The sequence below is a fragment of the Stegastes partitus genome, unplaced genomic scaffold, assembly GCF_000690725.1.
Source record: "Stegastes partitus isolate 25-593 unplaced genomic scaffold, Stegastes_partitus-1.0.2 Scaffold767, whole genome shotgun sequence".
Taxonomy (NCBI): domain Eukaryota; kingdom Metazoa; phylum Chordata; class Actinopteri; family Pomacentridae; genus Stegastes; species Stegastes partitus.
In genome coordinates this window covers 10655-27689 of record NW_007578498.1, presented here as the reverse complement: position 1 = coordinate 27689, position 17035 = coordinate 10655, and the positions used below count along the sequence as shown (strand labels likewise).

At 37.5% G+C, this 17035-nt stretch overlaps 1 protein-coding gene across 1 annotated transcript; it reads left to right on the top strand.

The window, feature by feature from the left end:
- Positions 1-8511: 8511 nt before the first annotated feature.
- On the top strand, positions 8512-16775 carry pax1b (paired box 1b). Its single transcript, XM_008291890.1, has 4 exons — positions 8512-9121; positions 14131-14273; positions 15599-15845; positions 16711-16775. Exons 1-4 carry the CDS (start codon positions 8512-8514, stop codon positions 16773-16775), a joined length of 1065 nt encoding a protein of 354 aa, XP_008290112.1.
- The last annotated feature ends 260 nt before the right edge of the window (positions 16776-17035 follow it).

Genomic DNA, 17035 nt, shown 5'->3' with positions numbered 1-17035 from the left:
AAAGTAATGAAATCTGGTGGTGAGCTGAAAGCTAGCTTCTCCTGGTCTGTGCTGCAGTCTGACAGCACCACCAGGTTTACGTGCTCATCGCTTTAAGTAAACCACTTAAAGCACTGTTTTCAGTTCTCCTTTGGATTGTTAGCGGTGGTGCATTCAGGGACAGATTATGAGGCAACAGGCCTCTGGCACAGATTTGTTAAAGGCCTGCGATCATCCTTAGCAGAAGCATGACACCCAGGCTGAAAAAGACACCGACCTGCAGGTGTATTCTGAGTTATCTTTGTTCATATTGGGTTTACATGTTTGTGCTGATATTCAGTTTCTTTTTAGCTGCATCATTTTTTTTTTGCTTGGCTTGTGTCTCTGAGTCAGTTGGTCTTTGCAGTAAATTTGTATGTTTGCTCATTTTTTGCCTCTTTGCAGCCTTGATTTATTCCTTGTGGTCGGTCTGCGTCACTTTCACTTCAATTTACTGTACAGTTAATATACTGATGGCTGTTTTGATTGATGCTATGAAGTCATCCACAATGTTAAAATGTGAGAAGGGCTCACTGAGTTTGTTCTGATTTCTGTTTTATTATTATGTGTCCACACTGTTGGGAACCAGGAGCTCAGAAATATGCTTTTTTTTTTATGATTCCTTATATTTTATTGACTCATTCAGAAATGTATAAATGGCAGAAATATCAATATGGAACATTATTCAGTATTTAGAACTCCAGCAATAGAAAAACGGAGCTCTCAGCACGAAAAACCAAGACTAAAAAAATGTCTGGATGTCGTGGAAATCACGAGAAAATTGTTTCATTTCATTCATTTATTTACAAATGTCTGTTATTTTTAAAAACTGTATCTAAAAGTTGATGTGAGATGAAATGATCAGACAGATGGAAGATGAACTTTAAGAACACTGAGCAGACCTTCTGAACCAAACTCCTTTAGAATAATTGTTGGTTTTGGGACGTCTCTGGGAGGCAGAGTTTGTATGTTCGATTGAGTGTTGGTCCTCAGTTCTGTGTGTGTGTGTATGTGTGTGTGTGTGTGTGTGTGTGTGTGTGTGTGTTGGATCCTGCTGGGTGGTCGAACTCTGCAAACAAACACACGACGAGCCGACGGCCACAAAGACCGCACAGCCTCCACATTTATCCCATTTATTCCCCCTGAACACTTTATAATGGACACACACACACACACACACACACACACACACACACACACACACACTGCTGGGAATACATGTGAGGCTGCTGGGTGTTGTCATGGCATTCAGCTCCCTTCAATAGACCATCCTCTATATTCATGACCACACACACACACATCCAGCAGTTTAACCCGTTTCCACTTGGTCAACACATACGATCACTCTTAGTTGATTTAAATGGAATTTTTAGAGTAAAAATTATCATAATAACAATTAATGTGATCTTAGAAAATAACAACAAATGTTAGTGAGTAAAATCACTGTAAAAACATAACAACAAAAATCCAAATAAACTATAATAATAATATAAATTCTAATAAAAATGGCATTCAAATAAAATAAAAAGATAATAATACAACAGTAGTTTCAAATAAAATACACAACATTAACAAAAGCACAATAAAATCCAATGTAATAAACACAAATAAATAGGAATGCATGTACAAATTAGAATCAAGAAAAATAAAACAACAAAAAGGAAACTAATAGAAATGAAAATCTTATGTGATTTAAATCATGTTAATAATACAATTAATTTAAACAAAAAACACAATTATTATACATTTTGTGCAGTTTTTATTTTTTTTATATCATTTCTAATTTATGGTTTAACTTCATTAGATTTAATATAATGTGTCTATTAATATAGTCAAATAAAGAAAAAAGCATACATTTCAAAATATATACTATGAATATAAATACATATACGAATATAAATAAGTACACGTGAATAAGATGAATAAATAGAACACACTAATGGGATCCAGGGGTTTGTGTAATGACTGATGATTGACGATTTAAGTGGATTTAATAAACATTTGATTCGACTGTCTTCACGAATCCAAACATACACAAGAAGTGCTTTTTAATTACCACTGATGACATTTTTACAGCCTCCAAATTGATGTTAACGCCTGTTTTTCAGTCAACACCTTAATGCTGGAAACTCTTATTAGTACCTGAGAACAGCAGCTGAGACGCTGGATTGGGCCCAATGGGTGGAGAGAAGGGCGGGAAAAGACATCTTTAGAGTTTTCTGTCCTGTCCTTCCTTCCTGATACATGAGTGGACTGACTGGGTTGATTTGCAGAGGGTTAAATGACCAAGAACATGAGCTGTATGTTTGTTTCATACAAGCTTCGGCAAAACTTCACCAAAAATGACATCATAGTTACATTTGGCTTCAGTGATATAAAGTTTCTTCATATTTGGATTTTTGCACCACACACCTGACTTGATGTGATTCTCTTTATTGGTTTAAGGAGGAACTCATTCACACTGACACCAGATCGACTACAAATCACTGTTAGCATCACATACAGTCTGTCAGGTAGAGATGACGTCATCTTTTTAGTGCACAACACAACATCGAGGTGAACGATATGATAGAAGCATAACAAAAATAATACGAGATAAGAGGGTTTGTTTGTGTAACTGTGTCCTGCAAACTGTACAATATAATAATGGACTCTCTTCAGATTGCAGATATTTTATGACAGCAATACAAACTTAAATCTCCTTTCTCACAAAAATGAACAGATTTTCTTTCACATAAAAGACATAAATTAGAAATCCTACCACACTGTAACCTTTTAGAGGCAGAGCGTCCTAACAGCAGCTTTAATGGACTCTGAAGTGTCCAGCTGCTCAACCCTGAGCTCAGTCTGCCCCCTGCTGGCTGCTGGAGGAACTGCTGCCACAACTGAATGACTCTCCAGGCAGAGCAGAGGCCTAACAGTCACAGATTTACTTCATATCACACGAACGCACCACTAAATAACAACTAAAACAAACCGTCTAGCCTCCATCCTGCAGACCCTCTATTGTACTTCACATTGTTTATTGTATTCCATCACAGGGATTTGTTGCACAGTTATTCTCCTGAATCACATGTGTTTAAATTTCCTCTTCATAAAGTGTTAAACACAAAGAAAACCTGAACAATTTCATTATAATTATTTTTCTGTAACCCCTGATGGCACTCTAAATGTCGTTCATGTTTCTGTAACAGATTAATACAGGCACTAGCATTTTGCTGTTACAACCATAATTATAATTACTCACAGGTTGTTGTTTTTTTGTATTCATCAATAAACTACCACATTATTTTGGGGCAATTTTATAAATGAAGAAATATGTATTTTAAGGCTTTACTTATGTGGTATTTATCAAAAAACTACTTTTCTGGTGTTCTCAGGCTTTGGTTTATTTGTCTGAGGCCTTGAGCTGGACGTTTTTAGTTGGTTTGTGTGTTTAAAAAAGTTATTAAAATACCATCAATTCCACTTTTTTTGTCTTTTGGCTTTAAGGTTTATTTAAAATATCAGTTTTTGTTAGAGCATCTCATTTATTCAGATAGCTCATGTTGTGCGAAAAACACTGACATCAATGACTGTGAAGCTCACTAAAGTACTTTTTTGTGCATATTTTTGTTGCATAAAGAAACCTGAGAAGGCAGTCCAGTGGAAACAGTGGCAGCAACACGAATATGCTGAGTTTAGTCTCAACTAGAAAACATTCACATTTGAATTTGTTCTTGCCTTTTTGACATAATCTTTCTTCAGACTTCTGCTTCATTTTTGCAGCATTTTAGATAAACTGAAAAACCTCATAAAGGAAATTTAGCATAGAATATACAGAAAAAACACGACCTCCAATCAGATATATGTACATTTTCTACTGTAATTTATTATTGGTGTTTATGTTATGGCATCATTGTTTTTATTTGTGCAGTAAAACTCAGAAGACATCACTGTTTCTGTATTTTAGAAGTCTGTTACTCCAAATAGTTTGGTACCATTTATACGTTTAGTTGTGACTAATAACTGACTGTTGTATTTGTAGGATTTTCTTTCAAACTGCTGCTGCAGCTGGAAACTGTAATGCAGGAAGTTGTCCAAAAGGAGGCGCCACTGCATCAAAAATAAAAAGTCACTGAGTATTTACAGTTTATTGCTGTGTTTGGCAGCTTCAGTCTTCTTTTTTTTTAAATTCAACCCGAGATCTTTCTGTGTGGAGTTTGCATGTTCTCCCCGTACAGTGTGGGTTCTCTCCTGGTTCTCCAGCTTCATCCCACACAGTCCAAAAACATGTTGAGGTTAATTGGTGACTCTGCTTCATGTGGAGGTTATTTTATCAGATGACAACAGAGACCGTTCAGTTATGTATTTGCTCAATAAAGAGGTCTAATCTTCAAAAATACAACTTTCCTGTTTCCAAATCACACAATGAAATATAAAGGAACAATACAACACTAATAAATCCCCATAGTGTGGCTGCTACAGTTAGTGATTTAGATGAGTAGAGGATAGGAGGAGACAAGGATACAGAAAGATCTGAGACCAACTAAAAAGCAATTACAGCACAAGTGCAGAATTCAAATTCAAATTTTTCAAATCAAGTTTATTGTCATTTTGCTGTCCAACAGTAGTACATACCAGATGAGAGAGTGTTTCTTCAGGATCCAGTAACTTAAAGCAATTTAAATAAAGAAGTGTTTGTATATCTGGATCAGCAGTTCAGCATTCTGACAGCTTGTGGTATGAAGCTGTTGATCAGTCTGGAGGTTCTTCCTTTAATGCTCCAGAAACGTTTGCCTGATGGCAGCAGTTCAAACAATTCATGGAGAGGGTGTGAGGAGTCCCTGACAATGTTCAGTGTCCTGCTCCTGCAGCGGCTCTGGAAAAGGTCTTGGACAGAGGGGAGGGAAACTCCGATGACCCTCTCAGCTCCTCTAGTGATCCCCTGCAGGGCTTTTCTGTCTGACATGCTGCAGCTGGAGGACCATGTGGAGATGCAGGATGTCAGAACCCTCTCCATCACACGGCTGTAAAGCGTCCTGAGGATGCTGGCAGGGAGAGAGGCTTGTTTCAGCTTCCTCAGGAAATCATTCAATTCATTAGCAGGTATAGAATGAACCATAGTACCAATAAATATCAGTCTTCCTAAATGACAATACACAACCTGCACCATGTACCTCTGAAGAACAGACACATTGGTACGTTATCAGAGGAAATCAGAGTTTCAGTGAAGCACAGAGGAGATGAGCATGAGTGTAGAAGGTGTTGATGACATTTATAGATGAACGTCTGTGGAGAAACCAGAAATACTGGCTGACAGCAAGACGTCCAGCAGAAGAGGAACGTTTCAGCATGATCCAAAACACAACATCACACAAGAGTTCTGAAGAAGTTCTGGTTGTTCTGGTCCTGCTAAGGATCCCAAAATGTACAGGTTGTGTTGCTTAGTTTATATATATAGAGCTCATTCATTAGAAAGTTTCGCTCTGTCAAGTAATGACCAAGTGGAGAAGCCGGTTAAAGGTATTAGTTCTTCAACCAACAGTTATTTTCATTGTCAAAACATCTGACAGCGTTTTAAAAAATGAATGTTTATAAAATGTCAGAAAAATGTCACATATGCACATAATAACTCCCCGAAGCTCAAGTTAACGTATTTAATTGTTTAGTTTTGTTACAGAACATTCAAAAGTCCAAAGATGTTGAATTTACTATCATGGACATCATCCATTTATGAAGCTTGTAGCAGAGACTTTTGTGGCCATTTTAAGTGTTGTTTAATTTGACTTTAATAAATAAAGAAACAGACATTTTAATTTTCTCTCAGCAGCTAAACAACAGCAGAACTGCTCTTTGCCATGTGGGGTCTCATCCTCGTTTCAGTTTTAAATCTGAATACAGACTGGTGGTCTGATGCTGCTGGTGCTTCTTGACCTTATTAAACATTAGTGATTCTCTTTAGTGTTTCCTGTTAGAAGCATCAGAAATCAGAACAAGAGGTAGATTGTAACAAACCAGAATCATTAAGTTCATCTATGGGTTTGATTTTGTGACATTTTAATGCTCCTTTGTGTACTCACAGGTATTGTTCATGTGTGTGATTGTTCTGTGTGCACAGTCCAAACAAACCGGCTCCAGTGTGTTCATGAAGTCTCTGGTCATTGTTCAAACTGGCCGTCTGCTCCTCTGGATTTGGGGAAAGCGATGAGTGAGATGGACGGATGCGTTCGATGTCAACATGAGGAGTTCGGAGAAAAGAAAACGCAGCTTTGAGCTCAGCAAAGAGCCCTTCAGGTACCCTCGTTCTTCTGGGTGCTAAAAAACAAAAGACCCTCCTTTAGGAGGAGGAGGAAAGTCCGAGATCCTCTCAGACGTGTGCAGGCTGCAGTCGGAGGGCTGGATGGTGGAGCAGTGAGACGCTGTGGACGGCAGCTGATGGGTGAGTCTGACAAAAACTTCACTTTTACACCAAACAGGAGACGACGACACGGAGAGAGAGACCCGACATCAAGCTGGAGGGAGATTTACTCCTGATTCTGGAAGTTTTATTGAGGAAAACCTGCTCCTGTGAGACTGGATTGTCCTTTAAAACATCAGCAGCAGAAAGTGGAATGAAGTTCTCAGAGCGCTGCAGCTTCTGTTCAGTGTGTTTGTATATTAGAAGTCCAGAGATTATTCATTATGTGATGTGTGACCGAGTCAACACAGGTTGTCCTGCATTTACTCACATAGACAAGAATCCAGAGGAAACAAGAGCCGCTGCATGAAAGGCCACAAGTGCTTTCAATAATATGGAAGAAAAGAAAACTACAATAAGAAGAGAGAAAGAAAAAACATCTGAATAATGTTTCCCAACACTAGAACTAAGAAGTACCCACATGTGTTTAGCATTATATTAAACACATTCTGCTGCAGTGCTGGTTCAGTAAAATGAGCCTGAATGCAACATACAGAGTCCAGATAAAGTCCTTCATTAAACAATAATCCAGTGACTTTCCAAAGATCAGCAGCAGCAAGAAGGACGACAGATTAAATCAAACTAATAACTCAAAATATCTGCTTCAGAAACTCATCACAGCATCTGACTGGTGTTGTAGTTAAATCACAGACGATCATACAGCAAATATGATCTCATGAGGAACGTTTGTGAATCTTTGTCACAGATCATCTACAGCAGATACAGAAAAGAAATTAAAATGATGATGTGAAAACAATGAGAGTAACACAGTAGGATAGAAATAACCTGCAAAAACATAAAGGGACACGTAACAAGTTGGACACATTTTTCTGCAGTGATTTTAAACCTTTTTTAGAGCGGAAACAGTTTTAAATTTCAAAAGGTGCCGTAAACATGAGTTTCTTTGTCTTGTGCACGTAAATAAAGGGAATGGGTTTATATTGTGGTGGCAAAAAATGAAGGAAAAGATTTTAAAATGTGCACAGATCGGTGTAAAAACTTTATTTTAGGACACTGGGTCAGTAAAAAGAAACCAAACTGCTGCCAACTGCTCTGTTAATTCCTAAAGGAGCTCAATGAACAAACGGTTCTGCTGCGTTTATTTATCTTTATCAAGAATATCTCATTTATTTATACAAGAAATGAATGTAATCTTCTGTTTTAAAACAAATCTAATACATATCCTAATACCCTAGTACATGCTCTAGAGGATAAATGAATAAAGTTATTTGAGTTGAATTAAAAACAAAGAAAACTGCAGCTTTAAAAATAAAATGAAATAAAATAAAATAGCTGCTAAAGAGTTTTTATCTGTCGTGTTTTATTTAATTATTTTTTTAAAATTCATATTTGAGTTTTATCTCAGTGGTGTGATCAGAGCTTCAGTTAACAGTAATTATCATTCATATGATCAATAACAGTCATAACTGTCATTGAGCTCTAATTTGCTGTCTCACATTTATGATGCCAAAAATACTGTGACCGAGAATAAACCTGACCAACACTTTAATATGCATGAACATTTAATAACAGATCAACAGTGTGAGGATCTAGTTTATGAACATGAGCTGCTGCTGAAGGTTTGATTAGTTGTTTTAAAATGACGAGAAAGACTCAGAAAAAAAAAACAGTCAAACAGTTAAACAGAGACATGAACAGATTGTAGCATTAAAAATGTAAATTAAACAATTTAATGTTAGATAACATTTTCAGTTAAAAATTGGCTTTGCAGTGATAATTAGTCACCATGTTGTCATAGATAACAGAAATGTTATTATTATTATTATTATTATTATTATTATTATTATTATTATTATTATTATTATTATTATTATTATTATTATATTTTTATTCTTATTGCTGCGATCAAATTATTTTTCCCTTCCTTAAATAAATAGAATAGAATAGAAATACCTGATTCATCCCAGACCTCGGAAATAATTTTATATATATAAAACTAAGACGTGCTGCTGATTTTAGTTGTAGTTAGTCAGTAAATGACTGACTCCTGATCAGACTCACTGATGATCAATAATCACGTGAACCCTGTGATGATGATGATGATGATGATGATCAGCCGTCCGCCTCCTCTGTGTGCAGAGCAGAGCTACGGGGAGGTCAACCAGCTCGGCGGGGTCTTCGTTAACGGCCGCCCGCTGCCCAACCCGGTCCGGCTGCAGATCGTGGAGCTGGCCCAGCTCGGCATGAGGCCCTGCGACATCAGCCGCCAGCTGCGGGTCTCCCACGGCTGCGTGTCCAAGATCCTGGCCCGCTACAACGAGACCGGCTCCATCCTGCCCGGAGCCATCGGAGGCAGCAAGCCGCGGGTCACCACGCCGGCCGTGGTGCGCAGCATCCGGGACTACAAGCACGGAGACCCGGGCATCTTCGCCTGGGAGATCCGGGACCGGCTGCTGTCCGACGGCGTGTGCGACAAATACAACGTCCCGTCCGTCAGCTCCATCAGCCGCATCCTGCGCAACAAGCTCGGCTCTCAGTCCCCGCAGTACGACGGCCTGAAGCCGGGCCCGGCCCCGCTGCAGTACGGAGCCGTCTACCCGTACTCCTCGTACGGAGGCCCCGGGGCTCCCACCGGCTCCAGGAGCGGCCTGCACCGGGGCTGGCACAACATCCTGGGCCTGAGGGCCTTCATGGAGCCGCCAGGTCGGTGGAGACTCTTTTAAGACCTGATTCATGGAGTGGCCTCAAAAACCCTGGTTTAGAGATAAAAACGTTCCATTTATACCTTAAAAAAACGTTTGATTAATGCATTTAAAACTATAAATAACACCTTAACACTCAGAGTAGAAGGTACTGATTTATAGCCTGCTTTTAAAAAAAAACTTCTGATTTATAGTGAAAGACGTTTAAACCTACCTATATATACATATACATATATATTAAAAACACCTCACATTTAAACTACAGAGTTCTACAATAAAAACTAAGAAACCACTGATTTAAAGTCAAAACTTTTGATTCATAAATCAAATAATTGAATTCACACATTAAAAACGTTTGACTTGTACATTTAAAATTTCTGATTTATATCTCAAGAACTTTGGATTTACAGAAGAAACTATCCTGATTTATAATTAAAGGCAATTTAAACATTAAAAGCTCCTGATTTATGAACATCTGATCTCTAGCTGCCTCATTCTGATGAAGCTGATGCCTTAAAACCATCTGACTGACACAAGAAACCACCTACTGATAGAATGTTTAATTTATGTCTCGCCTTAAAAAGTTTTGATTTATATGTTAAATTATTCATTTATACTGTAAAACTTCAATTTAAAGCAAATGATTTATACCCTGAAAACCCTCCGTTGATGCATTAAAACCCTCTGATATGAACAATAAAAATTCTCATTTCTTAAAAGTTTTACTATAAAAACAAAACCTGCAGCGTTCTACTGGTCCCATCATTCTGCATCTGCTTTTATACAGTGATGCCTAAAAAGAAATATTACATAATAGATGAATAAGGTAATAAATTAAATAATTTTCACATAAATTCTATTTTTGGCAGGTTAGAACAAACTGTTTGCTTCTTTTTGTTGTTTATTTGATTTTAAATATACAATAAATCTAAATACAATTAATTTCCCCAAACTTAAAGCATCAGATTTATTTCCATCATCTTCTCCACACTGATGGCATCTTTTATGTTTATATTTTATTTTAGAAGCTTTCCAGGATCACTGATAGATTTGAAACGTGACAGGAGCAGAACCTTGATCTGATCCGCTTCCTTTAATCATCCTCACACCTGCTTTTGTTCTGTTCAGTGGAACCTTCAGACCTCTGTGAGCCCAGATCATCCATCATGTGTGTTATTGTCCTCGCTGTTTACACAATCCACCGACCTCATCGGGACCACAGCCGCCGTACAACGTTCTATAATAATCAGAATAATGTCAAATAAGGCAGAAGAAAAGTAGTTAAAAAAAAAAAAAAAATAATAATCTACAGCTGATCAAATGTTTTAATCGGGAGAATGAGATTAAAACAATAAACACACATTAAAGGAGTCATAGAAGAGGCTGGTTGTTGTTCAAGATGATTAAAAGATAAATTATCTACCATTTGAACATCTCCACATTTCACCAAGAAGCTCAGCTCAGCAGATTTTAACCTGAGAATTGCTCCATTTTTAAAGTAGTTCCAGATAAAAGTGTCTATAAATTGTGACACTCAGTGCTGCAGCTCACTGACGTTAATATTCCAGTGAGTCCAAGACCAAACTGTGTGCCCTGGAATTTATTTATAGGATTTATAATCAGGGCTGCAAGGTGGTTAGCATTGTTGACTTGCAGCTACAAGGTCACCGGCTCGCATCCCAGTGAGGACACCCGGGATCTTTCTGAGTTTGCATGTTCTCCCCGTGCAGTGTGGGTTCTCTCCAGGTTCTCCAGCTTCCTCCCACACAGTCCAAAAACATGTTGAGGTTAATTGGTGATTCTAAATTGTCCGTAGGTGTGAATGTGAGTGTGCTTGGTTGTCTGTCTCTAAGTGTGGCCCTGTGATAGACTGGTGACCTGTCCAGGGTGTCTCCTGCCTTCACCCTGAGTCAGCTGGGATAGACTCCAGCCCCCCATGACCCTAGTGAGGATTAAGCGGTGTATAGATAATGGATGGATGGATAGATGATGGATATCTAATGATATGTAGAGGTGGACCTTGGAAATACTAGTTTTCATAAATTGTATTTTAAAGTAATCAACCCTTTAGATAATCCCGGAGAGGAGACGCAGAGAAACACAAAAACCCAAATTTATTATCCGACTAAAACTGCCGTCTGTGTTTCTAACAAAAAAACAAATAAAAAATCTCTCCTTAGCCTGATAATATCTGTTTACAACTGAACTATACCGTGTGTTTTCATTGCTTTAATGATGAGACGGTCCACGTTCTGTCAGAGAACCAGGAACCATAAGGCCACTGCTGTCTGTGTCAGAAAGAAACATGTTGACCTAAAAAGATTTGGACTTCAGCAAAATCATTTTCTTAAGATGTTTATTCTTATTTTTGTAAAATTGTGATAATAATAATAATAATTTAGATCTGGTATGAACAACACCACTGAGGAACACTGTTTACCAGCCACTGTTTTAAAGGATGCACAGAAAAGAGGACATGCAGACACAAATTTAGTGTAAAGCCTCAATGTACTCTGACTTTAAACCATAAAACAGATAAATAATAATCATGGTAATAATTATCTTAAACCAGGTGGAAGAGGTTTGAGTCTGTGCTGCTCTTCCATCATTTCAAGAGTGGAGTTGTTGTCATCTTTAGTCATTATATTCCTTTACTTCTGAACAACCAGCCTGTCTGCCTTTCTTTTCCTCACACAGTGCGTGAGCAGCAGTAACTGAGTTTGTTTTTATGTGATCATCTGTTGGAGGTGAACCAGTTTCTAAATTCCTGATAAAGGCCTGTTTTATGTGAGATGTCAGTTTCTGACAACCCACTAGTTTACTGTTTGTCTTTAAGTTATTCATTTGACCTGAACCTGCCTACATTTGATTAAAAACGGGGCGCTTTAAAACTTTTAACAGATAGTTTATAACATCTGCATTTGTAAAAGGGTTTCATTTCCATCAGACAGTATTTAGCTTTAAGGTATTTCTGCTAAATATGAACATTTACCCCGTTTGTAGCGTTAAAGACTTGGACATGTTTTCTTTGCTGTGTTCTTGTGAAAACATCGTTCAGCATCTAATGATTCAACAAGTCTGCTCCTTCAACAGAAAAGTCAGAAACCAACGTTTTATTGTGCTTTTTTACAAAATAAGAGACTATTTGTGCTTTGGTGACGGCATCCTAAAATAGTTTACACTGTTTGAACTGTGATGTTTTTTTAACTTTTAAATTCAGAATGAGGCCGTAGAGCAGCGGTTCTCAAACTGGGGGTCCCGAGATATTTCCAGAGAGTCACCAGATCATTGTAAAATAAAATAAAATAAAATAAAACAAAATAAAATAAAGCCTACATTTATCAGATAAATGTGTATTAGGGCAGTCAACACTAAAAGTGTATATTTCTTACCACTCCTTTGTTGAACTTGTTAATATTATGATTGGATGATGCCATATTATTATTATTATTATTATTATTATTATTATTATTATTATTATTATTCTTTTTTGCTCTTTTTAAAATTATTTTCTTTTGTTTATATATTTTTTTCTGTTTCATTTGTTCGAAATAAATTCATTAATTCATTCATTCAAAAGAAAATTAATGTAAAGAGATTAATCTGTCATTTTTAACACATTAATGCACAAAGTTATGACTCATGAAATATTAAGAATTCAAACTGGGGCATCACGAACACAAACTTCTGTTATCTTGGAGGTCGTGCCTCAAAAAGTTTAAGAACTGCTGCCGTAGAGGAGCTTACACTCAGCCCGTAACGGTGCCGGTGAGTGTTAAAGGGTTAATACGCTGAAGTTTGGTTTTGGGTTTGAGGACACACAACATATCCTGCTTCATTAAATGTCTTCACTGCAAGCAGCAGAAATGTATCTGTAAAACTAAAAAAAAAAAAAAACAACGTCCGTATCTGTTGGTCTAAGAGATGCAAAAGTTTAAAGTTTGTTTTCAATTTGATTTGCAAGACAAAAGTTTAAAAACTTAAATTAAAAAGAAAAAAGCAAAGTGAGGAAGATTTTAAACATAATGTCACATGTAAGTTTTATATTCAAGTTTCATGTTTATTTCATTCATATAACAGCTGAAAAAGAAAGACAGGTTTTGTACTAAAATGCTTTAAAAAGTCAGGATCAAGTTAAAGTGAAAAAAGACTAAATTAGAACACAAGTTTAAAGGCGATTTAAAACTATAGGGTTGAATTTAAAACCAAAAAACAGAAGCATAATTAAAAACAAGGGACTGAACACAAGTTAAAGGTGCTTCTTGAAGCATTATGTTGACTAACTTCATACAAAATGCATAACAAACTAAATCTATCATATATGTTCTACATTTCCACACAGGATTTTTAGCTCCATCCTGTTTCTTCATGTGATCCACGCTGTGGTGTTCAGGACTTGTTGTTTTTTAGCTGGTTATAGTTCTTCATGACTCCGGCTGGATGTTTCAACTCGTTCTGCTGCAGGATTTATTTGGTGCCGCAGCCTCGTGTGTGTTGGGCTGAAAAGCTGCAGCAGAAAAGTGTTTCTTCATTTTGGTTTGAGCTGGATGTTGTTGCAGAACTTTAAGAAGCCAAAGAGGAAATGAAGCAGTGAAGCTGTTTATAATAAAACTGTGGTTCAAACTGAAAAATAAACCTCCACCTATTCAGTGTGGAGCCCTAAAACTTGACTTTGAAATGAAGCAGCATGGCTTCAGTTTCCCTCCATCCGTCTGAAACCAAACACAAAGTTAACGTCCTTTTCTTTTTATTGATTTATTGCTCTGTTTTATTTGTTCTCTAAACTGTCTGATTTCATTTGAATTTTCCAAAGTAAAAGCACTTTGTCCTCTTAAAGTTCTCTCTAATCAGTTGATTTATTTACATTATTGTTATTATTATTTAAGGTGGTTTTATTGTGTGAACTTTTCCCTCAACTATTTTCTGCTCATTTAGTGTGAGTTTCCACAAACTATACGACACAGTCATGTGTTAAATTTGACTGATTTAATTTGAATTCTGTCTTTAAAGCTCTGCCTGGATCTGATCATGCAGCCAAAGTGGAGGACTGGACCAGTGTGACCAGTATGTCCAGTATGAGCAGCAGACCGTTCCCTCCTGGAATCAGCGCAGCAGAGAAAGCCAATGAACTGAACCTCAAATACCCACAGCAGGTAAATAACCTGAACATTGTCTGTGAATAAAGTGAGTTTTGGAAAAGAGAAATTATAGATATTTAGTTTGACAATAAATCCGTCTGTTGCTGCATATAAACCAAAATACAGATTTATATTTAAACTGAAATGTGTAGTTAGAGAAAGAGAAAAGCGACGACTTTACAAACGTATAAATAAAAGCAGGATTTTCTTTAAAATGCTGGTATTTTTTTTTTATTTGTCTGCTCTGATCTGATGTTTTCTCCGGATACGAGCCGATCTCTGATTGGCCACCAGTCATCCAGATGCTCCTGATGTTTTCCAGCTTGTTTAGAAGCAAACTAGAAACAGCTGTAAAGGAAAGGAGGGAAAAAGAAGAGAGAGAGCAGTTCTGCTGCTGCTGCTGCTGCTGCTGTGAAGAAAGTCTCTAGTTCTTTATATATCAGAGCACCTGGATTTTAATAATAATAGTATCACTGTGTTCTCTCAGCTGCAGCCAGATTAGTGAAAGTTGACATTAATGCAACAAGATGCACTTTTTTTGTTTTAGACTATAAAAGTGAGGACATTCGTGGAGAGTGAACGTTTATGAAACGTATGGACTTTCATTAAAACAGTAAACATGTATGGAAAGAGGACGTTTTTTTCAGTTTTAGGCTTTGAAATTGAGGATATTTTTGGAGAAAGAGAGATTTATGAGAACAGTGTGTATGTATGGAGAGAGTGGATGTTTCTGGACAATGAGAAGGTTTTTGGAAATACAGAACACTTATGTAAAATGTGAATATTTCAAAAAAAAAAAAAAAAGACTTTATGGAAAATGAGGATATTTTTTTGCCAAGTGAAGAAATTTTGACAAGTGAGATTTTTTTCATTTTTTTAAATTTTTAAAATGAGATGAAGGAAAACGGGCAATTTTGAGGAAATCCTACTTTTGAAACAAATGTAAAACTTTGTGTTTGGTTTGGTCGTTTTTAGAATGTGAGTTAATTAATTTGAGGGACATTTGTGGAAAGTGAGGATCATTTTGGAAAGAGAGCTGCTTATGAAAATGAGAAGTTTTCTGTTAAGCACTCAGAGATGGTAGCAGCCGGTTGTTGGCTGGTGTGTCCACAGCTACACGTCTCAGACACCTGCCAAATGTACGGACTATTCATGATCCCCAGAGGATGAATCCTGGTGATTTATTTGAGCATCACCATCAGGTCAAAGTCAGGATTTTAACTAAGTGTGAATGTTCAAAACACGTGGCATTAATATACGACGGTTTTATTTTTCATTAGACGAGGTGTTTTCAGCATTCTCATGTCTATATTCCTTTTTTAAAAAATTCTTTTCCTCAGTCTCCATCCAGTCTGTCTGGTTACGTCTCAGCTTGTGCGTATTCTCCACCCAACCAGTACAGCATGTACGGAGCTCCCACAACCAACTACATGAGCGCTGGACACCACTGGCAGCACCAGTCCTCCAGTCTGACTCCCAGTCTGACTCCCAGTATGCCCCCCGGTTTGAGTCACTCCAACCCTGCAGCACCGCTGGAGGCTGCAGATTTCCACCCTGCAGCACATCTCAAAACTCCACAAAGAGAAGGTGAGACTGATGAGGCAGATGTTTGGTTTAGAACATCTAATCCGGGTGTTTTGATTCAGTCATGATAATCTAAAGCGTAGATGAAACCTAATGCAAGTTTAAACACTCAAACTGAGGACTCAAATGCCACATTTGTTCGCTCTGAAATTCCCAATTTGTCTTTCAGCCCATTGTTGATATTCAGGCGTATTTTAGGACGGAAACTAAAGCGGACGTTGATTTTTGTGGCCTGGCGGAAAAGTGCAAATCTCAAAAATCGTCCCGTGAAAAGCTGCCGTCCTGTGTTTTAAGCTATAAAAACACATCGGAGGGGATTTATTTTCTGCAAAATGCCGCGTTTCTCCCCTCAATGACCGCTCGGGTGTTTTTTTAAGGAGCAGGGATGGCCGAGTTCAGATTTAAATGGTCCCAAATTACACAGAAGAAATAGCTGCTGGTTTAGATAGGAAAAAGAATAAATTGTAGTATTTATTTAGTGGGCTGCCTCGTTCAAAAATACTGTACAAATTATATCATGCAACAAAAAAAATAAATAATTATAACACAACTGTCAATATGTTTTACACAAATCAAAAGTTAATGGAGGTTAATTAACTAAACACTTTGCTAATTAGTTTTGTATCTCCAGAACAAAACTCACATGAATTGTACAGTTAAAAGTCTGAACTAATGAAGCCAAATCAGATCGTAGCCCAGCATGCAGCTTCAAGCCCCGTTACAGCTGCTCAGAAACACGCAGAACCAGTTCCTGATCTGGTCTGATCATCTCCAGATCTACAAACATCGTTCATTCAACCTCCCACTGAGGTTGAGGGAAGACCAACAGAAAGGTGAAAACTCTTATTTATTTCTGTTTTCTCTGCAGAGCAACAGAAGCTTCCCCTGAACAAACATCATTATGCTGCTCACAGATTATCTTCAGCCTCGTGACGACGCGGAGGAAAAACTAAAACGCCTTCAGCTCTTAGGAGACTCGTGGCAAACTTTACTTTGCCGGTGCTGGAACTGAAGACCTGAAGGAAAACTTTCAAACCACGACTTGATTGAGTGAGGAAGAGGTGAAGGAAGGACCGGAAAAACACAACCCACAGCAAAACAGAATCAGTTTCCATTTTTTTGAACTGCTCCACAGACTGTATGTAAAAGATGCCACTATGATGTCACCGATTAGTTTGTGGACCACCGCCTCC